Here is a 25,969-nt window from a genome sequence, read left to right as displayed (position 1 = left end):
TAAAAGCTGATTCAAATGTATAATATCTTTCAACATTTACAACTTGTTCCTCACATCTTAAATGACAGTCCAAACCAAGACTGTTACAGACAACAAATAAAACAGACCACCACTCCATTTGGATTGTTCATGAATTTAGTTTTCATGAACAATGCATCCCTTTGATAGAGTGTATGCTTCTATAGAAATACCCAAAAACACACGACCCACATTACACAAGGAAAACCACGATTCAGGTAACAAAAACATTTGAAATTATTAACACAGTATCAAGGAAAAAATACATTTTTTCTTCTCTCATCTCTCTCTGCTACTGTACAAATATATAATAAATAGATCTCACATCACTCAGCCAATCTATAAATCATCCATATGAGTCCACATGTGTAGCAGCATAATAGCAAAACAAACTAATAGAAAATGAAACTTTTCCCATGAAAATCTTATGCCAATCCATAAATGATCACATCTACCTGTCCCTCTCATCTCAGCCAATGATAGACAGCAATGTTGCATTGTGAAAATAACTTAGGGACCGTTACTTTCCCCAGTTTGTAAAGCAGTGATGACAACCTATCATGATTTAAGACAATCAAAGTATTAGAGCATTTGGAAGAAATACATGAATAATTTCCAGAAGAAAAGTGACAATGATGATGTAATATTTCAATATGCTGTTTGCACATGCAGTGAGAACAAAGCACAGAGGTAGGGTTTGGGAAGGGCAACTAGGTACTGTAGCTTCTCTCTCTTTGAATATGTACAATCAATGAAACAATAATAAACTACACATCACGTACCAGCATATTTCATGGCTGTTTACCATAAAAATAACCAATGAAAGATGAGAGAAAACGGCTGTTGGGATTGTCAGAAGCAGTGTGTTTCCAGACCAGGGTCAGACAGAGGAATTACACAAGGCTTGACAGACAGCAAGGCACATAAGTTATGTTTTATGTGTCCGGATGGGAAGAGAGTGATGTTTAAATCATTAAAAAAAACACACTACTGATGTTTGATTGTCTGTAGAAATGAATAGAAAAACAGTTGTTTGAACTAGTATGAGTCTTTTGAGCAGAGTTGAAATTGATAAACTCATGGGGACACAGCAGAAACAGACTGAGGGTGGCTCCTGGAACCTTCTGTAGTGTTGCCATATGGAGGGAGAAGAGGATGGGACCAGCACTGACTGGGATGGACTTAACATCCCCTTTTCGTATCAGCATGCACCAGAGCAAAGGTACACTGAAAACACAGACAGACTTCGTCATGATTCATCCAATGTGTGTTTAGGTCAATGGGATGTGGTAAGTAGTCTATTGCTCAGGGTTGTGTCACCGGGTTGAGCGTCGTCGGATTGAGCTTCTGAAAATACTATTTTGGGAAAACTGCTCCCCCTGTTGGAGATGGGCAGGAACAGGACTAGGTGTGTCAGGTTTCATTTGTTCTCAGACAGTCCATCTCTTTGTCAAGCGATGGGAGGGAGACAACCCTTTTCCTCTTTCTCGTTCTTTAACTTCCATGATCCTCCACTCCTCTCATCCATGCTCCCTCCATCCTAAACTTCAGCAACCTACTCTGGGTATCCCATCCTGTTTTAGCCCCGTCCCCCATACTCTTCATCCCTTTTTTTAATTTAACCTTTATTTAACTAGGCAAGTCAGTTAAGAACAAATTCCTATTTTCAATGATGGCCTAAGAACAGTGGGTTAACTGCCTTGTTCAGGGGCAGAAAGACAGATTTCTACCTTGTCAGCTCGGGGATTCAAACTAGCAACCTTTCGGTTAATAGTCCAATGCTCTAACCACCAGGCTACCTGCCGCTCCCTCTATTCTCCCACCCCATTGCTGTCGTTATCTCTATGTGAAGGTTGGAGGGAGGGGGGTCGTCTAAACAGGGAGAGGGGGAAGAGGATGGGGACAATGATCAGGATTCCGTGGGACGGTCTATATCCACTCCGACTGGCTTTGGTTGCATCGACAGGATCGCTTCTGCTTCCTCGTACATCTAAGGGGGCAGGATGTGACATCAGCATGAGGTCGGTCAGAGGTCATATGAGATACATATTTCTGATGTAATCACAAGTGTGGCAGAGGTGAGACAGTTGCTCCTCGACCCTTACGCTACGAACACACCGACAGCGTCATTGCATTTCAGTACACCAGAATTACATTCATTTCCAATGAAACGCTGCTTTTGCCTTGCAGCATTGCGTTGCAGAGGCAGTTGCAGTACGTTCTGTGTGATGGATACGTTGGATTTATCGAACTTATGCATCAAACTGTATAGGTAGACGGCTTGACAAATGGTAGCAGAACGTAAATGTTGAACTTCTGTTGCATACATATCCAGGATGATGCTGCGTACTATTTTGCTCAATGACGCTATAGGTGTGTTTGAAGCGTTAATCGACGTATACACTATGAAAGTCCAGCCTACTTCCTGGTTCAAGTCCTGTACTGTTTTTAGAATGGCTTCAAGCTTATATCAAAAAGAAAGAGTTCCTGTATGAAGCGTCGAGATGGCAGGCGGAACATACAGTGGGCCAGAAGTGAGACACCTCAGAGTACAAACACATATCATCAAACGCATAGGGAAACTTCTCCTTTAACAGAGTAAGGCCGTGTGTTGCCAGGGACATTACGATACAACCACGACACTTACAGTAGGTGCCGATAATACAGTGCCTTCTGAAAGTATTCAGACCCCTTTAAATTTTCCAAATGTTACAGCCTTAGTCTAAAATTGATTAGTTTTTCCCCCCTCATCAATACACACACAATACCCCATAATCACAAAGCAAAAACAGTTTCGATTTTTTGCAAAATAAAAAACGGAAATATCACATTTACATAAGTATTCAGACCCTTTAATCAGTGCCTTGTTGAAGAACCTTTGGCAGCGATTACAGCCTTGAGTCTTCTTGGATATGACGCTACAAGCTTGGCACACCTATATTTGGGAAGTTTCTCTCATTCTTCTCAGCAGATCCTCTCAAGCTCTGTCAGATTGGATGGGGAGCGTCGCTGCACAGCTATTTTCAGGTCTCTCCAGAGATTTTAGATCGGGTTCAAATCTGGGTTATGGCTGGGCATTCAATCAATCAAATGTATTTCTAAAGCCTTTTTACAGCAGCAGAGACTTTACATTCAGAGACTTGTCCCGAAGCCACTCCTGGGTTGTGTTGGCTGTTTGCTTAGGGTCGTTATCCTTTTGGAAGGTGAACCTTTGCCCCAGTCTGAGGTTCTGAGCGCTCTGGATCAAGGAACTCTGTACTTTGCGCCGTTCATCTTTCCCTCGATCCTGACTAGTCTCCCAGTCCCTGCCACTGAAAAACATTCCCACAGCATGCTGCTGCCACCACCATGCTTCACCGTAGGGATGGTGCCAGGTTTCCTCCAGACGTGACGCCTGACATTCAGGCCAAAGAGTTCAATCTTGGTTTCATCAGACCAGAGAATCTTGTTTCTCATGGTCTGAGTCTTCTTTAGGTGCCTTTTGGCAAACTCCAAGCGGCCTATCATGTGCCTTTTACTGAAGAGTGGCTTCAGTCTGGCTACTCTACCATAAAGGCTTGATTGGTGGAGTACTGCAGAGATGGTTGTCCCTCTGGAAGGTTCTCCCATCACCACAGAGGAACTCTGGAGCTCTGTCAGAGTGACCATTGGGTTCTTGGTCACCTCCCTGACCAAGGCCCTTCTCCCCGATTGCTCACTTTGGTCGGGCGGCCAGCTCTAGGAAGAGTCTTGGTTGGTTCCAAACTTCTTCCATTTAAGAATGATGGAGGCCACTGAGTTCTTGGCGACCTTCAATGCTGCAGACATTTTTTGGTACCCTTCCCCAGATCTGTGCCTCGACACAATCTTGTCTCAGAGATCGATGGACAATTCCTTCGACCTCATGGCTTGGTTTTTGCTCTGACATGCACTGTCAACTGTGGGACCTTGTATAGACAGGTGTGGGCCTTTCTAAATCATGTCCAATCAATAGAATTTACCACAGTTGGACTCCAATCAAGTTGTAGAAACATCTCAAGGATGATCAATGGAAACAGGATGCACCTGAGCTCAATTTAGAATCTCATAGCAAAGGGTTTGAATACTTATGTAAACAAGGTATTTGTTTTCATTTTTAATACATTTGCACACACAAAAAAACATTTCTCACTGTCATTATGGGGTATTGTGTGTAGATTGATGAGGAAAAAAGTTATTTTTTAAAGGCTGTAACATAACAAAATGTGGAAAAAGTCAAGGGGTCTGAACACTGGAGAGAAACTGCTCTACAAATGGGTTGGAGAGGTGCTCTATAAGCACAGGGGTTAAATGTATCTACGAGGGGGTCCGCCCACCAAGGCATAGAGATGGACATCCTGCGGTGTGGCTGGACAGCTGACCCTCTTAGCAGACAACCTGAGAGACCAACACACACACACACAGCTATTATTGCTCTGAACCAGAAGAGACACACCGTTGCTGCTAAAGAGGACTAATAACCGGTGGCGATACAATGCACAACACACACACCAGTGCTGCTACTAGAGACTACAGCTAACCCTTTCTCAGACAAGCTGACAGCACCATCACATCCAGGTATCTAAATGTGGGGTGGGTGGAGAGGTCCACCCACCGAGGGACGTAGACTTTGGATGGCCTGCGGTGTGCATCAGCGAGGCTGGAGCCTGGACAGCTCACTCTCTTAGCAGACAACCTGAGGTACTCCACCTCAGTCTGCTTCTCTCTGTCTACCAACCAAGATTGGGCTGTAGGGAAGAACCCCTCAGGAGCCCAATCTGAGCTAGAACGATCAATGTCTTCACAAACACACACACCTGGCCACAATAAAGACACACAGATGAAAAGGAGAGTGGAGAATGATTAAACAGAGCAGGAGAACATTGATTTGACCAGACACAGAGACAGACAATCATGTACGATTGAGAAAAGCATCTGAGCTGACAGCTAGCAGCCAAGACGGCAGCTAGCAGCCAAGACGACAGCTAGCAGCCAAGACGACAGCTAGCAGCCAAGACGACAGCTAGCAGCCAAGACGACAGCTAGCAGCCAAGACGACAGCTAGCAGCCAAGACGACAGCTAGCAGCCAAGACGACAGCTAGCAGCCAAGACGACAGCTAGCAGCCAAGACGACAGCTAGCAGCCAAGACGACAGCTAGCAGCCAAGATGACAGCTAGCAGCCAAGATGACAGCTAGCAGCCAAGATGACATTGAAAACCCAACAGGAGAAGCTGTGTATTACCTGTCTATGTTAATGTGTGTGTTTGTGCGCATATATTGCATTACCCATACATGTATGTGTGTGTGCAGCACGAGTTACCCTATGTGCATTAGTGTGTGTGTGTGTGTGTGTGCAGCATGAGTTACCCTATGTGCATTAGTGTGTGTGTGTGTGTGTGTGTGTGTGTGTGTGTGTGTGTGTGTGAGAGACCGAACTGACCTGCGCACCATCAGCCTCGAGTCCAGACTACCAGTCTTCATAGTGATAGCGTCAGTGAACAGTACGTCTTTAGCAGGCGACGCTAACACCTCGCTATGAGACAGAGACGGGTGGATCCTCTGCTGCTGCAGCTTCCTCAGAGTAGCATAGCCTAGTGCATCCCGCGGGCTGGTGTACATGAAACTGCAGTCCGCCAGGCTATTAATAGCCGCCATGGAGGGAGACTTGAGACTCTGGGCTCTACGGGGGAGGGTATGTGAGTAGCTAGTGGGGAACAGGGAGACAGAGTTAGAATTGGAAAGGGGCAGGTGGTTAGTCTGGGCCTGGGTTGGGCTGAGGGAGTACAGCGTTTTTACGGTCTTGGCCGAGACCACTGTGTAAAGGCTGACGCAGTCCGAGGAGTCTGGTTCGGGCTCAGGGTTTCCAGTGGTCTCACGGGAGGGGCTGGAGCTCATGGAGCTGATGCCGCTAGTGGTGGTGTACGTGTTGAAGCTCTGACTGCGGCTTTTAAACTGAGTCCCCCCCCCCCCCCCCGGAGGAAGAGGAACCACCATTTCCTCCCGCTAGACATTCCCGGCTACTCTGATCCCTGGAGGGAGGCTCTCCAGGACCCCCCAGCCCAGTACCCCCTCCACCAGCCTGGTCTAGCCTCCTCTCTACCAGCTGCTCCTCTGACCCCTCCACAGAGCCGCTGGTCACCACAAAGGAGGTTTCCAGGCTGACTGTGGGACTCTTGGGTAAGCCTCTCCCATTGAATACAGACGTAAACACATCTCCCTGCGACGAGGAGTAGATAGAGGGCTCTGTGACCATCCTGTTCCTTCTCAGCCCCCCCAGTTTGGGCTCGTGGGGGTGCAGCTGCACTTGGTCACTGGTGGAGCGCAGCTTCTTGCTGGGGAGGGTCAGGGAGTTGAGGAAGCGGTTGTGTACGAAGCGGGTGGAGGCCAGGATGGTGAAGGGGCTGCGGTCCTTCCCGGGTTTGGAGTGCAGGTAGGCATCGTTTGATTGGTCCAACATGTCACACTTGTAAGGTACATGTCTGAGGACACACACACACAGCAATGCTTTTTCTGCCTAAGAACACATATCCATAGTATATAAAAGTAGAATAAAAAACTAGGAAAGAAAGAGCTGCTGAGTACTTGAAGGAAAACTATCCTTTGGTATTTGTGTCATTAGTCCATTGCTCATGTGATGCTGTGTTTTGTATCATACGATGTATTTTAGGTCATATTATGCAGTGTTTTGTATCATACGATGTATTTTAGGTCATATAACGCAGTGTTTTGTATCATACAATGTATTTTAGGTCATATAATGCAGTGTTTTGTATCATACGATGTATTTCAGGTCATATAATGCAGTGTTTTGTATCATACGATGTATTTTAGGTCATATAACACAGTGTTTTGTATCATATGATGTATTTTAGGTCATATAACACAGTGTTTTGTATCATACGATGTATTTTAGGTCATATAACGCAGTGTTTTGTATCATACGATGTATTTTAGGTCATATAACACAGTGTTTTGTATCATATGATGTATTTTAGGTCATATAACGATGTGTCTTGTATCAGCAGCAGTAGTGGCAGTAATTAGTAGTAGTGATAATAGTAGTAGTATCAGCAGCAGTAGTGGCAGTAATAGTAGGAGTCGTGATAATAGTAGTAGTAGCAGCAGCAGTAGTGGCAGTAATAGTAGGAGTAGTGGTAATAGTAGTAGTAGTTGTAATAGTAGCAGCAGTAATAGTAGGAGTAGTGGTAATAGTGGTAGTAGTAGTGGTAATAGTAGTAATAGCAGCAGCAGTACTGGCAGTAATAGTAGGAGTAGTGGTAATAGTGGTAGTAGTAGTAGCAGCAGCAGTAGTTGCAGTAATAGTAGGAGTAGTGGTAATAGTGGTAGTAGTAGTGGTAATAGTAGTAATAGCAGCAGCAGTAGTGGCAGTAATAGTAGGAGTAGTGGTAATAGTGGTAGTAGTAGTGGTAATAGTAGTAGCAGTGGCAGTAATAGTAGGAGTAGTGGTAATAGTGGTAGTAGTAGTGGTAATAGTAGTAGTAGCAGCAGCAGTAGTGGCAGTAATAGTAGGAGTAGTGGTAATAGTGGTAGTAGTAGTGGTAATAGTAGTAGTAGCAGCAGCAGTAGTGGCAGTAATAGTAGGAGTAGTGGTAATAGTGGTAGTAGTAGTGGTAATAGTAGTAGTAGCAGCAGCAGTAGTGGCAGTAATAGTAGGAGTAGTGGTAATAGTGGTAGTAGTAGTGGTAATAGTAGTAATAGCAGCAGCAGTAGTGGCAGCAATGTCCGACAGATCTCAACTCATTAAAAGGAGGAAATGGCCACCGCTCGACCTCACTGATTTCTCTCCCCCAACTAAATCTAATGCAGCCATTGTATGCGTCCACAAATCAACGCAAGTCCGCTGAATCTTTCATCTGAATTATTTGTTGCGCTCGGGAGAGCAGGCCATCAGTTACTGTTTATAGTTCTAGTTATTTTGGTAAATGTTACCCCTTTTTCTCTCCAATTTCGTGATATCCAATTGATAGTTAGTCTTGTCCCATCGCTGCAACTCTGATGGACTCAGGAGAGGCGAAGGTTGAGAGCCATGCGTCCTCTAAAATACGACCCTGCCAAGCCGCACTGCTTCTTGACACACTGCTTGCTTAACCTGGAAGCCAGCCGCACCAACGTGTCGGAGGAAACACCGTCCAGCTGGCTACCGAAATAGGCGCCCGGCCCCCCACAAGGAGTCACCAGAGCGCAATGGGACAAGAAATTCCCAGCCAGCCAAACCCTCCCCTAACCCGGACGATGCTGGGCCAATTGTGTGCCGCCTTATGGGTCTCCCGGTTACGGCCGCCTGTGACATAGCCTGGGATCGAACCCTGGGCTGTAGTTACGTCTCAAGCACTGAGATGCATTGTGCCTTAGACCGCAGCCTGTTAGGACTGATTTATTACTGGAGTGGCACTGCTACAGGTATGAAGGAAGGGGGAGGAGTATCAGTTTGCACAGACAGGATGTGTTGGAGAGAGAGGCTTTAGAGAGCTGATGAAACTGATCACTGTAATCTGCCTGGGAAAGAGAAAGACAACCCAAGGGTGAATCTTGACTGGCATGGCTCACAGCCTAGTGGCTGTCTCTCAATGGTCTACACCGACTTCCTCTCCTTTCCTCAGCCTGCACTCATGGGAAAAAACTGGACAGGTGAAAGCCAATTCCCCAAGAGGTATCTTCCCACAGAAATGACTACGAATGCACCATATTGCTTTCACCTATCCTGGAGACGGTGAAAGAAAGCCACCGTAGACTGACAAAGTGTGATGTGTTGGGTGTGAACCTCGAGCTCGATGCCTGTGTGTAGATATTGGCACATGACTGGGTGTGTGTGTGTGTGTGTGTGTCTCTCTCTCTCTCTCTGTATTAGGGCTGTTACAGTGACCATAATACCACCACACCGGCGGTCAACGAATCATGACCAGAGTTAAATTACACGTGACCGTTTACTCACTGTAATTAGGCTTCTCCAAAACTGTGCTCTCATGCCAAATGGTCATCAGTAACCTACCAAACATTCTAACTGCCTGATGCTCAGCACTCCATTGTCCCTCTAATCACTCTGACATCAATGCAAATGTATTCAAAAATCATATCCAACACTTCATGAGAACCCATGAGCTCATGTTGCGTAACCTTTCTATGGGCTATGCAATTGCATGAAAAAGAGTATTGATGGCCTCTATTAAAAAGAGTAGGATCCCATCAGCTTTCTATAGGCTAGGCATAGTATATTTATTTTTCAACTTTCCTAAATATTAAGCACATTGCTTCGCTTTACAACAGGAGTATAGCCTACTTGGCTGGCATGAAAATGAACCACGGAAAAAGCGTCCTCCATTCGCTATTTAAGTGCATAGATGACATATATTTTTTCCCCAGCCCCTGATCCGAGACAGGTGCATGATATTGGTCCATTCTAAATCAAAACTCATTTCACAAATGTATTATTTAGAATATGTAAAGACAAAATAAAATTAAGACTGAAAATATTATCACTTTTGAATGATGTCTTTATTATCACTTGTGAATGATGCCCAGGGTGTGAAGTCAAGAAACAGCGCATGCCTTTTTTTAAGCAACTTTTCAAATCATAGTCGCACATGTTTTGATAAGGTTTGTATCACAACTGAAGTGGCCAAATAACTTCTTAAAAATAAACAAATGAATCTTCTTTACAACCGGTGTAGAGCCTAACTGGCATTCATAGGCTGCGAGTGTGTTTTAAGTTTGGGGAATGCACCTTTATAATAAAGCATTACATGCATGACTGCATTTCTGATCACTTTTGAGAACTGTGTTTTTTCCACTAATTGATTTTGCAAAATGAGTGTTTATAGCCTATGTGTGTGATGTGCGGTTTGCTGCACTTATGTGAATAGCCTAATATTTTATCAACATTTTAAGCTAAATGTTCTGATCTGATGCATCAGCTTCATTGCTTTTAAATAATGTGAGTTGTATTAATTTGGGATCTTTCACATCCCACAACTGTCCCAGACTATGTTTGGAATATTTCTCTCACACACAGAAGGAGAAGTTGACCAATAGAATGTCTATGGGGGACTATGATAGTAGGTTTACATAGGCTAGTGGTTTTGCTGTTTGTTAGGCCTACTCATCTTGTTGGCTGATGAAAACTAAAATGTGGACAGTTCTTCACTTGTAGCCTACTTTGGAGCTGAGATGCCGGTGATAAGGACCCAATCACATGACGGGCATTGGCTAATAAGAATTAAGATATCTGAGAGAGCCATGCTTCAGATAATTTTTTTATTTTTTAAAATCTTTATTTAACTAGGCAGGTCAGTTAAGAACAAATGCTTATTTTCAATGACGGCCTAGGAACAGTGGGTTAACTGCCTGTTCAGGGGCAGAACGACAGATTTGTACCTTGTCAGCTCGGGGGTTTGAACTTGCAACCTTCCGGTTACTAGTCCAACGCTCTAAACACTAGGCTACCCTGCCCAATTTGCCATTTTGACAACTCAAGAGGTTATGGTTGGATATAGCTGACCATGAGTATTTACTAGCATCCATACTCTCATATTGTCCCTGATGCCACTTCCTCTCCCACTCTGAAGGCACCAGACTGTGTCTGTGTAACATAACTTTAGTCCGTCCCAAACTCTCTCTTGTCATCCAAAAAGTTGGCCCAACTTTGACGTCATCGCCCCCACCCTTCCCAAGCACCTACGGTCCTGGGAACACTTCCTATGCCTTCAGCGCGGTGTCCGCTTTCAATGGGGCTTCTCATTGTGTGATTCGCGCGCTCACGAGATTAATGATGTACCGAAACCTTTCGGTCGCGCGAGAATACAGGTTACTCTCACGCGCAATCTGCGCCTGTGCTATCTTCCTTTCAAGATTGATTAAACGATGCGTGTGTTTCTCTTTGTCCTGAGAATTGCGGTGAAGCTATATAGCATGCTAACGCTGTGTTCTGAACCAAGTTTGACAAGTTTAGTCGACATATAATATGAATTTCGACGTTTTGGTGCGAACTAACTTTACTTTTTGGCTGCATTTCAAACGAAATATGTCGTGTTTGATAACCGAAAGACACAGACTTCAAAACTAAAGCTGTTTTTGGTAAGTATAAACCCTTCCAGGTCTTCTGATGGAAGAACAGCAAAGGTAAGGGAACATTTATGTGTTAAATTTGGGTTTCTGTGGAGGAGCCAAAATGCTAATTCCTGAGCGCCGACTCACATTATAGCCTAGTGAACGAAATCTGTAAAGTTAAAAATAAATGTAACACAGCTGTTTTATTAAGAAGAAGTGTATCTTTCTAAGTATATGTAGAACATGTATATTTAGTCAACGTTTATGATGTGTATTTCTGTTATCTGGCAGAGTTACCATAATTTCTCCAGGCATTGTTGTAGCATTTTTTTAGCCATGACCTTCTATGTAAACCGTGATTTATGGATATAATTAGCATATTATTGAAAAAAACAAATGTACTGTATAACATGTCCTATTCCTGTCATCTGATGAAGACTTTCAAAAGGTTAGTGAATTATTTTACTTTTAATCCTGCTTTTGTGATAGCCATTTTGTAGAACAATAGATGCAATGTAAATTAGCCTATCTTTGGTGGTGGTTTGACATAAATATGTGCTATGTTTTCGCCGTAAAACATTTTAGAAATCTGACTCGGTGGCTAGATGAACAAGGTGTTTATCTTTCATTTGAGCTATTGGACTTGTTAATGTGTGGAGGTTAAATATTTCTAAGAATATTTTTTGCGTTCTGTGTGCTACTGTGTCAGTTGAGCAGTGGGGGGAGGTGCCCTAGCGGGACGTGTGGTGCTAAGAAGTTTAACGTTAGGCTGCGCCTCTTTGGTGCTTGCGACTCGGAAAGCTGGTTATCAAAGAATTCAGCAACCAATAATCAGTAGAATGCATTTTAATAGATTTCCCAGCCTCATCATCACCATAAGTTGCTGCAAACAATATCCATTATTACAATAATAGCGTTCACTCCGTATGAACCCCTAACGTTAAAACGACTTAACGTTACCTCTTGTCAGATCTCTTCCCCGCTGTCATTCCGACCTGTCCAAGACAACCGGGACATTGTAAGGCTACCCACCTGGGTCATCAGAAAGAAAAGCAAATAGTGGCATAGAATTTCAAGTTCATAAAGCTTATGTCGGGGTGATATTTCAGGCTTACCTCGCATCCGAAGACTTCGGATAGAGCGGCCACGGATGCGTGCCGCCATGTTTCCAGAAATATACACAACAGCGGAAACTTGGTGAATTCTCGTGAGAGAATAGGGGATTGGGTTTATCGCGCCGACACTACTTTCGTGCCGCATATCTCTTGTGCCTCCGGTCTGGTCAGTGGTGGAAAAAGCACCCAATTATCCTACTTGATTAAAAGTAAAGATACCTTATAGAAAGTGACTAAAGTAAAAGTCACCCAGTAAAATACCACTTGAGTAAAAGTTTAAAAGTATTTGGTTTTAAATATACTTAAGATCCAAAGTAAATGTGATTGCTAAAATATACTGGAGTATCAAAAGTAAAATTATAAATAATTTCATATTCCTTATATTTATCAAACAAGACGGCCCAATTGTATTTTTTTATGGATAGCCAGGTGCACACTCCAACACTCAGACACAATTTACAAAGAACCATTTATGTTAAGTGAGTCCTGAGTCTGCCAGATCAGAGGCAGTAGGGATGACCAGGGATGTTCTCTATATAAGTGCGTGAATTGGACCATTTTCCTGTCCTACTAAGCTTTCGAAATGTACTTTTGGGTGTCAGGGAAAATGTATTGAGTACAAAGTACATTCTTTTCTTTCGGAATTTAGTGGAGTAAAATATGTCAAAAATGTAAAGAGTAAAGTCCAGATATCGCCAAAAACTACTTAAATAGTACTTTAAAGTATTTTTACTTCAGTACTTTACACTACTAGGTCTGGTGAATGGTCTGAGAGCTTATTTGAATTGAAATACCAACTAAAATACATAGTGAATGTTTCACATTCAAAGAGATATCCATTCATTCACATTGCAATCCAGGTTAAATAAACAAAACAACCATTGTATAGTCAAGGCACATTTATCTATAGTTATTTCAAGACAATCAATTAAACAGTTGAAGTAATGTGTTTTTTCACCAGATAAAATAAAGAAAAGAAAAGCAATGCATTGCAGATTCAGTGCTGGTTGTCTCAGTACATTCTGACACAGAAGTCTCAGTCATTGTCATAAATGCAGCCTGTAAGAAAATAAACAAGTAGAACCATGTTTGAAAAATGCATTGCATTCCAAACAAATACAATAAAAAATAAATGTATGAAGGCCTACAGTTGAAGTCAGAAGATTACATACACCTTAACCAAATACATTTAAACTCAGTTTTTCACAATTCTTGACATTGAATCCTAGTAAAAATTCCCTGTTTTAGGTCAGTCAGTCACCACTTTAAGAATGTGAAATGTCAGAATAATAGGAGAGAGAATTATTTATTTCAGCTTTTAATTCTTTCATCACATTCTCAGTGGGTCAGAAGTTTACATACACTCAATTAGTACATACACTCAATCTGCCATGCTTCTCCACCTGCATTGCTTGCTGTTTGGGGTTTTAGGCTGGGTTTCTGTACAGCACTTTGAGATATCAGCTGATGTACGAAGGGCTATATAAATAAATTTGATTTGATTTGATTTAGTATTTGGTAGCATTGCCTTTAAATTGTTTAACTTGGGTCAAATGAATTTGGCCCATTCCTCCAGACAGAGCTGGTGTAACTGAGTCAGGTTTGTAGGCCTCCTTGCTCGCACACACTTTCAGTTCTGCCCACAAACTTTCTATAGGATTGCGGTCAGGGCTTTGTGATGGCCACTCCAATATCTTGACTTTGTTGTCCTTAAGCCATTTTGCCACAACTTTGGAAGTATGCTTGGGGTCATTGTCCATTTGGGAGACCCATTTGCGACCAAGCTTTAACTTCCTGATTGATGTCTTGAGATGTTGCTTCAATATATCCACATAATTTCCCTTCCTCATTATGCCATCTATTTTGTGAAGTGCACCAGTCCCTCCTGCAGCAAAGCAGCCCCACAACTTGATGCTGCCACCCCCATGCTTCACGGTTGGGATGGTGTTCTTCGGCTTGCAAACCTCACCCTTTTTCCTCCAAACATAACAATGGTCATTATGGCCAAACAGTTCTATTTTTGTTTCAGAGGACATTTCTACAAAAAGTACAATCTTTGTCCCCATGTGCAGTTGCAAACCATAGTCTGTCTTTTTTATGGCGGTTTTGGAGCAGTGGCTTCTTCCTTGCTGAGCGGACTTTCAGGTTAAGTCGATACAGGACTCGTTTTACTGTGGACATAGATACTTATGTACCTGTTTCCTCCAGCATCTTCACAAGATCCTTTGCCGTTGTTCTGGGATTGATTTGCACTTTTCGCACCAAAGTACATTCATCTCTAGGAGACAGAACGCTTCTCCTTCCTGAGCGGTATGACGGCTGCGTGGTCCCGTGGTGTTTATACTTGCGTACTATTGTTTGTACAGATGAACGTGGTACCTTCAGGCATTTGGAAATTGCCCCCAATGATGAACCAGACTTGTGGAGGTCTACAATTCTTTTTCTGAGGTCTCAAAGAGGCACTGAGTTTGAAGGTTGGCCTTGAAATACATCCACAGGTACACTTACAATTGACTCAAATTATGTCAATTAGCCTATCAGAAGCTTTTAAAGCCATGTCACAATTTTCTGGAAGTTTCCAAGCTGTTTAAAGGCACAGTCAACTTAGTGTACGTAAACTTCTGACCCACTGGAATTGTGATACAGTGAATTATTTGTTAAATAATCTGTCTGTAAACAATTGTTGGAAAAATTATTTGTTCATGCACAAAGTAGATGTCCTAACAAACTTGCCAAAAACTATAGTTTGTTAACAAGACATTTGTGGAGTGGTTGAAAAACAAGTTTTAATGACTCCAACCTAAGTGTATGTAAACTTCCGACTTCAACTGTATATTATTTCATCAGCCTACTTCTGTAAGTAGGCCTGTCTTGTCTGCAAACTAATATCTTCAAAGCAGTCCGTACAGCTGACAATGTCATTGTTTAAACAAAGTGTTAGTCACAAATAATAGTAAAGCTTTATTTGGATAGTCTGTAGAGCATCTGCAGGTGGACCATCTACAGATTATCAGTAACATTTAAACTATCTACTAACCCTAGCTCTAACCTTTATCCTAACCCTAACCCTTATTCTAACCCTTATCCTAATCCTACATTTAACCCTAACCCTTATTCTAACCCAAACCTTAACCCTTACCCTAACCTTAACCCTTATCCTAATCCTAAATTTAACCCTAACCCTTATTCTAACCCTAACCTTAACCCTTACCCTAACCTTAACCCTTATCCTAATCCTAAATTTAACTCTTATTCTAACCCTAACCTTAACCCTTACCCTAACCTTAACCCTTATCCTAATCCTAAATTTAACCCTAACCCTAGCCTTAACCCTTATCTTAACCCTAAATTTAACCCTAACCCTTATTCTAACCCTAACCTTAACGCTTACACTAACCTTAACCCTTATCCTAATCCTAAATTTAACCTTAACCCTTATTCTAACCTTAACCCTTATCCTAATCCTAAATTTAACCCTAACCCTTATTCTAACCCTAACCTTAACCCTTATCCTAATCCTAAATTTAACCATAACTCTTATTCTAACCCTAGCCTTAACCCTTACCCTAACCTTAACCCTTATCCTAACCCTAAATTTAACCCTAACCCTTATTCTAACCCTAGCTTTAACCCTAACCCTTATCCTAATCCTAAATTTAACCCTAACCCTTATCCTAATCCTAAATTTAACCCTAACCCTGATCCTAACCCTAAATTGAACCCTAACCCTTATTCTAACCCTAACCTTAACCCTTATCCTAACCCTACACTTAACCATTACCCCAACCCTCATTTTTAACCTAACCGTAACCTTAGCAAGCAGTTTCTTATCAAGTTTGTTGATAGTATGATAATCTGTAGATCATATACAGATGGAAAATCTGGACTATCCAAATAAAGTAGGACCCAGATCATTTCTAGAATGGTTTTAAAACATACTTTCTCCTATGTCGTCATAAACATCTCCACCATCCCTGTTGAAGTAAAATCATATGTCAAAATATTAGTTTTGTGTTTGTGTGCACACATGTGCATGAACGTGTGAATATTTTGAGTGAGCGCATGAGTATTTTAACAATCAGAAATAACTTGTGAACTTACTGTGCAACATTGACCATGGACACATAACCAACTAGAAAAGAGGAATACAGATTGCAATTAATTGTTCATGTTTGATTGTGAATAATTCATCCATAACAACTGATGCCAACTTACACTTCCCGTCTCTATTCCTGCCAATCAGTTTGCCGTCTGTTGGCTTCACAATGACATCGATCACCTCTCCTGGCTTCAACTGTAGGTCTTTATTCCCCCATTTCTTACTGTCCAAGGTAGGATCTATGGTAACATCATATAACACCTGGATCTCCCCTTCAAACTGACAGTGGAAGATTTCAACACAGTTACTACTACTCAAATCATGTAAGTAAGTACAATATAAATCTGACCATATAAAAAAGATACATTCATTGATTATCAATATTTTAGAATGTTATCTGGGAATAACTGTGATTTTAAAATGTTTTTTAATTGTATTTAGGTTTTCTACTTTATTCAGATATGGATAGTTTGAAACGAGACGGGAGACAGTAATGTGCCCGGCTCAACTAAATTATGTCATTGTGCTTTCTCCTGTCACAATTAAACATTTTACCTTGAATTTTTTCCTGAATTCCTTTTCCTCTTTCTCAAACTTTTTTTTCTTCTTGGGGTCCATCACCTCTTGCTTTCCCGTAGGTGTCAGCTGAGGGAGACTGAAATGAAGAAACACAAAATGATTTAACTTAGGTATTGATTTCAAGCTCATTTATGTCTGAACTGACTATTCAAGAGTATAGCTGAACGGACTATTCAAGAGTATAGCTGACCCAACTCTGGCACTGTGACCCTCTTCTCACCTGTTGGGAGGAGGAGGAGGGGCAGTGAAGCTCTGGGACTCCACGTCATCATAAATCTCGTCTATGGACATAAAGACAGACAAATGAAGCAACACACTTCTTTAACTTGATTACACAGTACACACCATTCAGTACAATCAATAGAATGGTGATTTTATTTAAAGAATACAGGGAAATAATTTGACTGGGAAATAACTGGGAAGACTGTTGTTCTCTTTCCCAGTGAACAAGTGACCATATCATTACCTCCCTCTTTAGGTAGTGGAGGGGGAAATCTGAGAATGAAAATCAAACAGTTATTGAACAAAAAGATCAAGCTGGTGTATTCACTGTATTGACAGTATACATGCAAAAGGTTTCAGGTGTCATTCATAAAGGTAAAGCAAAGAAGGGATGAAAAACTATGTGTCAATGTAGCTCTGTTCCAGCATCACTTTTGCAATAATACTTCTGACCACTAGATGTTGCCAGTCAAATACTAAGCAACGATCGATTGCATATACCTGTTTTGATTGGATCCATCCACATCATCATAGATATCACCATCTTCAGCTGTCATAAGAAGAAAACAATGACATGGCAAAAGGCTTGTTATTGCTATGCGACTGGCTGAGTAACAATCCATGCTTTGAACGCTGCATATGCTGCAGTCTAGTTGTTTTTTGTCATTTGCTATTTTACTGGTCTGTTATAAGTTCTGATGAATTATAGATAATATCAATGTGAGACTTACCTTGTTGGACCTTGACCCCACTGAAAAACAAAAATCTAGACTATTGAAGCATAGACACCAATGGGTCACAATGACACATCACATAGACAACAAAGTAAACAACATTTCAAAGCTCTAACATTTAACATTTAGTTTCTTTTTTATTTTACCTGCAGGCATTGTCCAGGATGCCTACATCATCGTAAACCTCAGGCTTTTCCTCAGACTGGTTAGGTAGGGGTCCTTTCTTCTGCTCCTTTATAAGGTCATAGTCAATGCCCACTGCCTCAGTCCTTACATAGCCATCTACAACACAGCAAGGAGGAGGAGGCCGTGAGAACAGGAAGAGAGAGGGTGGTGTGTGTGTATGTGTATGTATGCGTGTATTTACTGTATGTGTATACACCCACAGTTTCCCTCATTGTTCCTGGCCAGCCAACGTCCCTCTGGGTTGTCAGTGATGCGTATGATATCTATAGTCTCTCCCTGTGTTAGTGGCAGGTCAGTCTTTCCTCCTTTACATTCCACCTGAGCCTTGGCTTTGTGAATCACCTGAATCGGCCCTGAGAGCTACAAACAGGGATAGGTGTTACTCCACTACACATGGCTGTAATAGATATAACTCCAGATATATGCATATCCTGCTTACCTTGTACTTTTTCTTTGCCTCTTGCTCCTTCTTCTCTCTGGATTTCTGCATTTTCTTCTCCTGCTCTAGTCGTTTCTTCTCCTCTTTGTCGCTCTTCTTCTCTTGCCCTTTCACTTCGTTGGTTTCTTTCAATCCTTTAGCCTCCTGTTCAATCCTGTCGTGAGAGAGAAAGAGAGTAATTGTTGGATAAATAATTATACTGGGGTTGAGAATCAAACATATAAACTCAGCAAAAAAAGAAACATCCCTTTTTCAGGACCCTGTCTTTCAAAGATAATTCGTAAAAATCCAAAGATCGAAAATTGTCCGGGAACTTGCAGGTGTCTTGGTGGAAGACTGGGGTAACATCTCACAGCAAAAATGGGCAAATCTGGTGCAGTCCATGAGGAGGAGATGCACCGCAGTACTTAATGCAGCTGGTGGCCACACCAGATACTGACTGTTACTTTTGATTTTGACCCCCCTTTTGTTCAGGGACACATTATTCCATTTCTGTTAGTCACATGTCTGTGGAACTTGTTCAGTTTATGTCTCAGTTGTTGAATCTTGTTATGTTCATACACATATTTACTCATGTTAAGTTTGCTGAAAATAAACGCAGTTGACAGTGAGAGGGCGTTTCTTTTATTGCTGAGTTTAGATGATAATACTACAGAGGTGTCACTATTATATATAACATCGTTTTACATTCTATTCATTATTTTTCTGTGATAAAGATTCCTCTCACCATCTCTCCTCTAAGTCTTCATACATCTCTTCATCACTCAACTCTGCCTATTAGAGGATGGGACATACAATATTACAATCAAGCATTAAAGTGAAGCTGCAAACTAACAGAAATTATTGTTATCAAAGACGGATTAAACTTGTTGTAGAGATTTGGACTGTAAACATACTGTATCTAAATATGTAAATGACATTCAAACACATTTTCAGTCAGAAGTGGCTTACTGAAGCTACATACTGCAAGGGTCTAGATATCACTCTTAACCACTTCCTCTTTTCTCCCAGCATGTTATTTCTACAACTATATGTGTCACACTTACTTTAACACCAATCATGTGCCCTGTCTAAATGCATGCTATGTACAGTGCAGTAACTAGTTGTACAGTTTCGAAGGCTCCATATTACCGTCATCAGGCAAATCAGATATTATACCTCAATTTTTAGGTTGGGATGTCCTGTAATGAAAACCAAACAAACATATAAGTCATTTTCAGTTCTATGTTGATTATTGACATCATTTCTTATGTCTTAGCTTGTATCCACAACATTGAGTATTAAACACATTTTTATTTCTTAATTTGAAACAATCATCTTTGTTCCACCAAATGATTTAGGGCCTAGCTACACATATTATTCACAATGCCACGTAGCGCTCGTATAGGTGAGGTTGTGTAAGAATGGAAGCGGCACCTCCAGGGGGAAGGGGTGAAGGGAGATTCATGACCCCAATGTCGTCATAGCTATCCTCCTGGTTGGGCTGGATTCTGATCATCATTCATGGTTAGAAAGACACACACACACACACATACACACACGGTCATTCATGTTATTATCACAACACCAAAGACTTTAGAACAGGGATGGGCTACTTTGATGAGGGTGGGGGCCACAAAAAAAACTGAATTTAAGAATAACCAGTGTTGTGTTCGAGACCACCTCAAGCAAGACCGATTCAAGACCAACACCGGAGCGAATCGAGCCCAAGTCAAGACCAAGACCGGAGGGGGAGCGAGACTGAGTGAAGACTGGGAGGGGGACAAGAGGTCTGAGATTGAGTCCATGACTGTAATATTGTTAAATCGTCACTATAATAAGAGTTCAACATTTCCAGTATTTCTGTAATAATATTTCAGAAGAACATATGGATTCTTTATACATTCAGAATGGTAAAAATAAATGCATGCAGAGGGCAAATAGAGACGCTCTGCAAATGTTTACTAGCACAAACACAGCAGGGAACAATGAGGACCTTCTATGCTTTCAGAGAAAGGCTAAGGATTTATAGCATAACTATATTATTTTAAATGATGTTCTGATTTAGTCTCTTCAATTTTTGTTAGAAAGGAAAAGGTTAAAACTGAAAAGAAAAAAATATCCAATCAATATTTTTCTAGCTAGCTAAGTTAGCCACTGGCTAGGCCATCTGAAACTTGATAGAATGCATCTGCCATTCAACTATATTAGGGCAACATTTTAGAATGACAGTGGAATCAACCAATCCCATTGACTTGTAATTGACCCAACAGGTCAAAGGTTTTCCCACGGTTTAACTAGCTAGCTTAAGCTATAAGCTAGTTTGCAGCGGCTGCAGTGGGTGTTATCGAAGTGGATGTTGTTGCTCATTTTTTAGCTTCTCCCCTTCTCCCCAAGAATAACTTTCAACAAGTAGTTAAGTTTCAAATGATCCTCATCTGGTGGAACTGTGTTTTTTTTTATTGCAGCTCACATACTGTTGATAACCATCTCTTTGAAAATAACATATGTGTGTTTAACACATTGTTGCATTTAAACTTTAGATCAGGGGTTACTTGGGGTGCTAAATGTGTTTTTTTTTTTGCAATGGGAAGTAATAGTTGTACATTTCGATTGGGAAATGCTTACCCAATGGTTGTGTTTTTGTATTCTTATGATTGGGACCTACTGGCTTATTATGTCTCAGTGAATGGACTGCTGTCTTTCCATCAAGCCTATGCAGTGGTGTAGTTGTGCCTGGAAAAGTGGGTCCTGTGTGAAGCAAAGGCGCCCTTGGGAAAAATCCTATGTTTTCCTATTGGATTTTTCAGGTTTTCACTCTCAAAATCACACTTTTTTTAAATAACGCCAAAAATGTGATGTTGTAAGTCAACAACAATGCTTAAACCACACCAGGAGACCACTGTTAATGTCTGGGAAAAATCGAGAATTTTTAGGGAAGAGGATATAGTTGCCCTTTAATTCAATTGAGCAAAACAAATGCCTTCCCCATAGATACAAATCAGCATTATATCATTCTGTCAGGTAGGCCTACATTGCAGTCAACATTTAATTGGGAAGTTTTTTTGTGAAAGCCTTTAGAAATGTTCATGCAAACAGCACATGATGACTGGATTACACATCGCAAATAGCCAACTGACCAAGACTGAGGACCAAATGGGGGGGGGGGGGGGGGCTATAGGGGTGTGTGGTATGCTAGTGAGTTAGCCTACGGTGGTTAACGTTTGTATGCTAAGGAGTTTCTTCTTGAATCGATGATTTTCATAAGCAAAGTATTGTACTTACATAGCTGCAGGGGAGTTAGAGAGGAGGCAGGGAGTCAGAGGTGCAGGGAAACTGCTGGTGTGGGGAGGAGGAGGAGGCCCCGCTGCGCTCAACTCAGGACCTGTCACACAACAACAAAGCAATAGAACCATGCTTGTGTGCATGTTTTCTCCTAATGGTTAAGGGTAGAATTTGAGGAGGGTAAGCTGATTCTAGATCTGTGCCTTAGCTTCTACCTCTGGGTCTGTCATTCTCTTTATGAGACATGATGACATATTTAAGGAAGAGGACTGGGTCTTGTGACATATCAACTAGACCCAATAATGAGGTTTTAATGTATTTTGGGTGTACATAGAGGAAAGGAGAAGAGATCTCACCTTCAGTCCTAAACATCTGTAAGGTAACATGGGGAGGCCTGTTGGGTTTCAGAGGAGGGTCCCCCAGAGAAAACACATTAGGCAGGGGTTTCTTCTTAGGGGCAGAGGGATCATCATTCTCTTCATGAGGGACCAGTTCATCCCTCGCTCCAGCTTGCGCTGTCAGGAAGTTGGGTTTCAGAGTGAGAGGAGGTTGGGGAGGCATACATTTGCTAGAGTTCAAAGTTGGGAGGCTTGCTTCACTTTCCTGTCTAGAGAGGGAGTTCTGCTGGGTGTGGGGTGGAAGGAATTTGGACATGGAGATCGGGCGCAATTTGGGGGTGGATGGTGTTGGATGTTCCGTCGGGGTCTCTTGGTCAAGGTTGGACTGCAGTGATGCGATGGAGATCTTTGGTTTGAGGGCTAAGGGCAGTTTAGGGAGTGTAGGGGTGTTTTCTGACTCACTGTCCTTTACCCACGGAGGTTTGGCTGAGCCTGAGGCCGGAGCCAGTTTGACCTTGTTGTCCGGAAAGGCTGTGTTGACAGGTCTTTTCAGAGGAGGTATAGTGAAAGAGGACGCAGGCCCTGAAGACTCTGTGTCCCTGATGGTCTCCACAGGCCTGGGTTTGAAGGACTGGGGTTTGGGGAACAAGGTTCCTACATCTTCTCTGGCTGTGGTCTCAAATTTCTTCTGAAACACAGGCTTAGTTGCAGGGGAGTTAGTGGTGGTCAGGGCTCCTCCTGATCGGCTCTTCTCCAGGGCAGCTAGCTTGGCTAAGAGAGGGGAACTAGTGGAGAGGCTGGAGTGGGATGCCAGTTTAGGGTGAACCCCTCCCTCCATGGGGCTGCCTCCTCCTGTGTTGAAGCGAGCCATAAGAGCCCTGACGTCTGATCTTTCCTCCTGGGTAGAAATATGGTGAGATAATTACATACATTGTGTCATTTGGGCGTAACTTTGATTGTAAATAAGAATAAATGTTTCTGAACAATTCTACATGAATGTGGATGCTACCATGATTACGGACAATCATGAATTCATCATAAATAATGATGGTCACACCCTCAAAAATCATGAATAAAGATCGTACCTCCCAAAAAAGCTAACCTCTCACCATTACCAATAAATGGGGAGGTTAGCATCTTTTCAGGGGTATGATCTTTGTGCCTCTGTACCTTTCTCACTCATCATTATTTACCATTCATTCATGATTATCCATAATCATGGTAGCATCCACATTAATTTAGAATTGTTCAGAAACATCTATTCTTATTTACAATAGAAGTGACTCCAAAATTAGACAATACAATTATTCACCATTCCATACTTTTTGGGCACAAAATCATCTGAAACACAACCAAAACAAACAGCAAATGATTCCAACAAGTGTGTAGTCACAAGCTTGATGTAGTCATTGCATGCTAGGAATATCAGACCAAATACTCAACTTTTGACTACTTTAATACACTATGAGTGAATTTGTCAGAGTACTCATGATGACTTCTTCAAATGGGGGGTGCAGAAACATAAAGTCCTTTCACTTCCCAACGATAAAATAGATATGTATGAATTCATGAAAATACACTCAACTAAAAGGTAACATTCTGTACTGTCGCCTCCTATGAGACATTTTAGCTTCACTGTCCAAATAAATACGGAAGTGCATACTGTATTACATTTATCTCAATGGCTTCCTCTCCTTTAATTGCACTGATCTGAAAACCAAGGACAGGACAGATGAAACCACGAAGGTGATGTTGATTTTGCCTGTGCAGTTCTTTCCAATCAGTGAGGAGACTAGATGATTCCTCTGTAGACCATTGGGATACAGATGCAACCATATTTTACCCATACCTTTAATTCACGGCAAAATGAATAATACATGTGACTCAATGACTGTTCTAACAGACCTTAAAAAGGTTTCCTTTCAGCTTTAGTTGGCAGGCAAATGTCTGTAAGAGACGTCCACAACCATGGTACATCAGAAATAATATAAATAACTAAAAGGTAACTTCAAATAAACCAGAACGTTCTTTGGGAAAGTAATTCTGAAGACTTTGTAGATATACACTCTCACAACACTCACAAATCAATTTCCTCCCATGGCATCCACCCTGACACAATCACTCACCTAATCTGTCCAAGTCTCTGCATACACTGTATAGCCCTGGCCTTGTGTGGGTCTGGAGACAATGTAATACTATCCTGTACAAAGACCCATGGTTTTATACATACACAGGAAGTGTACGGGCTATTACTATTCTGATCAAGGGAGGTGAGAAATGAGAAGTGCTATCAGCAGTCTGTACAGTTTATATGAACACAACCACTGTCATACCAGTGCTAAGCAACTGACATATATTGGCATTTTAGCTACCAAACCGTAGCTGCTTTGAGCCAACTGGTACAGTGGCTTGTGAAAGTATTCACCTTCCTTTGCCTTTTTCCTATTTTCTTGCCTTACAACCTGGAATTAAAATATTTTTTTTGGGAGGGGGTTGTATCATTTGATTTTCACAAGCCTACCACTTTGAAGATGCAATTTGTATTATTGATTGTGAAACAAGAAATAAGACAATAAACGTGCATACCTCTTCACCCCCCAAAGTCAATACTTTGTAGAGCCACCTTTTGCAGCAATTACAGCTACAGCACCCCACCATACCCCTGTCTGCACATTATGCCCTGAATATATTCTACCATGCCCAGAAATCTGCTCCTTTTATTCTCTGTCCCCAACGCTCTAGGCGACCAGTTTTGATAGCCTTTAGCCGCACCCTCATACTACTCCTCCTCTGCTCCACGGGTGATGTGGAGGTAAACCCAGGCCCTGCATGTCCCCAGGCACCCTCATTTGTTGACTTCTGTGATCGTAAAAGCCTTGGTTTCATGCATGTCAACATCAGAAGCATCCTCCCTAAGTTTGTTTTACTCACTGCTTTAGCACACTCTGCTAACCCTGATGTCCTTGCCGTGTCTGAATCCTGGCTCAGGAAGGCCACCAAAAATTTGGAGATTTCCATACCCAACTATAACATTTTCCGTCAAGATAGAACTGCCAAAGGGGGAGGAGTTGCAGTCTACTGCAGAGATAGCCTGCAAAGTAATGTCATACTTTCCAGGTCCATACCCAAACAGTTCGAACTACTAATTTTAAAAATTACTCCCTCCAGAAATAAGTCTCTCACTGTTGCCGCCTGCTACCGACCCCCCTCAGCTCCCAGCTGTGCCCTGGACACCATTTGTGAATTGATCGCCCCCCATCTAGCTTCAGAGTTTGTTCTGTTAGGTGACCTAAACTGGGATATGCTTAACACCCCGGCAGTCCTACAATCTAAGCTAGATGCCCTCAATCTCACACAAATCATCAAGGAACCCACCAGGTACAACCCTAAATCTGTAAACAAGGGCACCCTCATAGATGTCATCCTGACCAACTGGCCCTCCAAATACACCTCCGCTGTCTTCAACCAGGATCTCAGCGATCACTGCCTCATTGCCTGTATCCGCTACAGAGCCGCAGTCAAACGACCACCCCTCATCACTGTCAAACGCTCCCTAAAACACTTCTGTGAGCAGGCCTTTCTAATCGACCTCCCACCGTACCTTCTCCGCTGTGCAATCTGGTTTCCGAGCCGGTCACGGGTGCACCTCAGCCATGCTCAAGGTACTAAACGATATCATAACCGCCATCGATAAAAGACAGTACTGTGCAGCCGTCTTCATCGACCTTGCCAAGGCTTTCGACTCTGTCAATCACCATATTCTTATCGGCAGACTCAGTAGCCTCGGTTTTTCTGATGACTGCCGTGCCTGGTTCACCAACTACTTTGCAGACAGAGTTCAGTGTGTCAAATCGGAGGGCATGCTGTCCGGTCCTCTGGCAGTCTCTATGGGGGTGCCACAGGGTTCAATTC

General features: G+C 42.2%; 2 protein-coding genes across 5 annotated transcripts; both read right to left on the bottom strand.

The window, feature by feature from the left end:
* LOC109896124 (rapamycin-insensitive companion of mTOR-like) lies at window positions 1-12,412 on the bottom strand. Of its 4 annotated transcripts, none has more exons than XM_020490384.2 (4): window positions 12,197-12,412; window positions 12,042-12,076; window positions 5,458-6,496; window positions 1-2,008 (listed from the first exon to the last, which is right to left on the bottom strand). In XM_020490384.2, the coding sequence occupies exons 2-3, from the start codon at window positions 12,068-12,070 to the stop codon at window positions 5,965-5,967; spliced, it is 561 nt and encodes a 186-aa protein (XP_020345973.2). In that variant the 5' UTR covers window positions 12,071-12,076; window positions 12,197-12,412; the 3' UTR covers window positions 1-2,008; window positions 5,458-5,964. The 4 variants fall into 4 exon arrangements, with proteins under 4 accessions (XP_020345973.2, XP_031685602.1, XP_031685604.1 ...); XM_031829742.1 differs by having other exon boundaries at window positions 12,042-12,113; window positions 12,197-12,410; XM_031829744.1 differs by having other exon boundaries at window positions 5,458-5,721; window positions 12,197-12,350.
* Window positions 12,413-13,080: 668 nt separating this feature from the next.
* LOC109896125 (FYN-binding protein 1) lies at window positions 13,081-24,487 on the bottom strand. Its single transcript, XM_020490385.2, has 18 exons — window positions 24,184-24,487; window positions 22,076-22,955; window positions 21,720-21,819; window positions 19,872-19,945; window positions 19,614-19,636; window positions 19,183-19,229; window positions 18,456-18,609; window positions 18,217-18,376; window positions 17,977-18,112; window positions 17,828-17,847; window positions 17,598-17,646; window positions 17,341-17,369; window positions 17,095-17,155; window positions 16,851-16,950; window positions 16,412-16,574; window positions 16,298-16,328; window positions 16,136-16,170; window positions 13,081-13,255 (listed from the first exon to the last, which is right to left on the bottom strand). Exons 2-18 carry the CDS (start codon window positions 22,926-22,928, stop codon window positions 13,233-13,235), a joined length of 2,058 nt encoding a protein of 685 aa, XP_020345974.1. The 5' UTR covers window positions 22,929-22,955; window positions 24,184-24,487; the 3' UTR covers window positions 13,081-13,232.
* Between the last annotated feature and the right edge of the window lie 1,482 nt (window positions 24,488-25,969).

The sequence above is a fragment of the Oncorhynchus kisutch genome, linkage group LG8, assembly GCF_002021735.2.
Source record: "Oncorhynchus kisutch isolate 150728-3 linkage group LG8, Okis_V2, whole genome shotgun sequence".
Lineage (NCBI taxonomy): Eukaryota > Metazoa > Chordata > Actinopteri > Salmoniformes > Salmonidae > Oncorhynchus > Oncorhynchus kisutch.
Note: the sequence above shows the minus strand (reverse complement) of the source record. Positions and strands in the feature narration are given on the sequence as shown.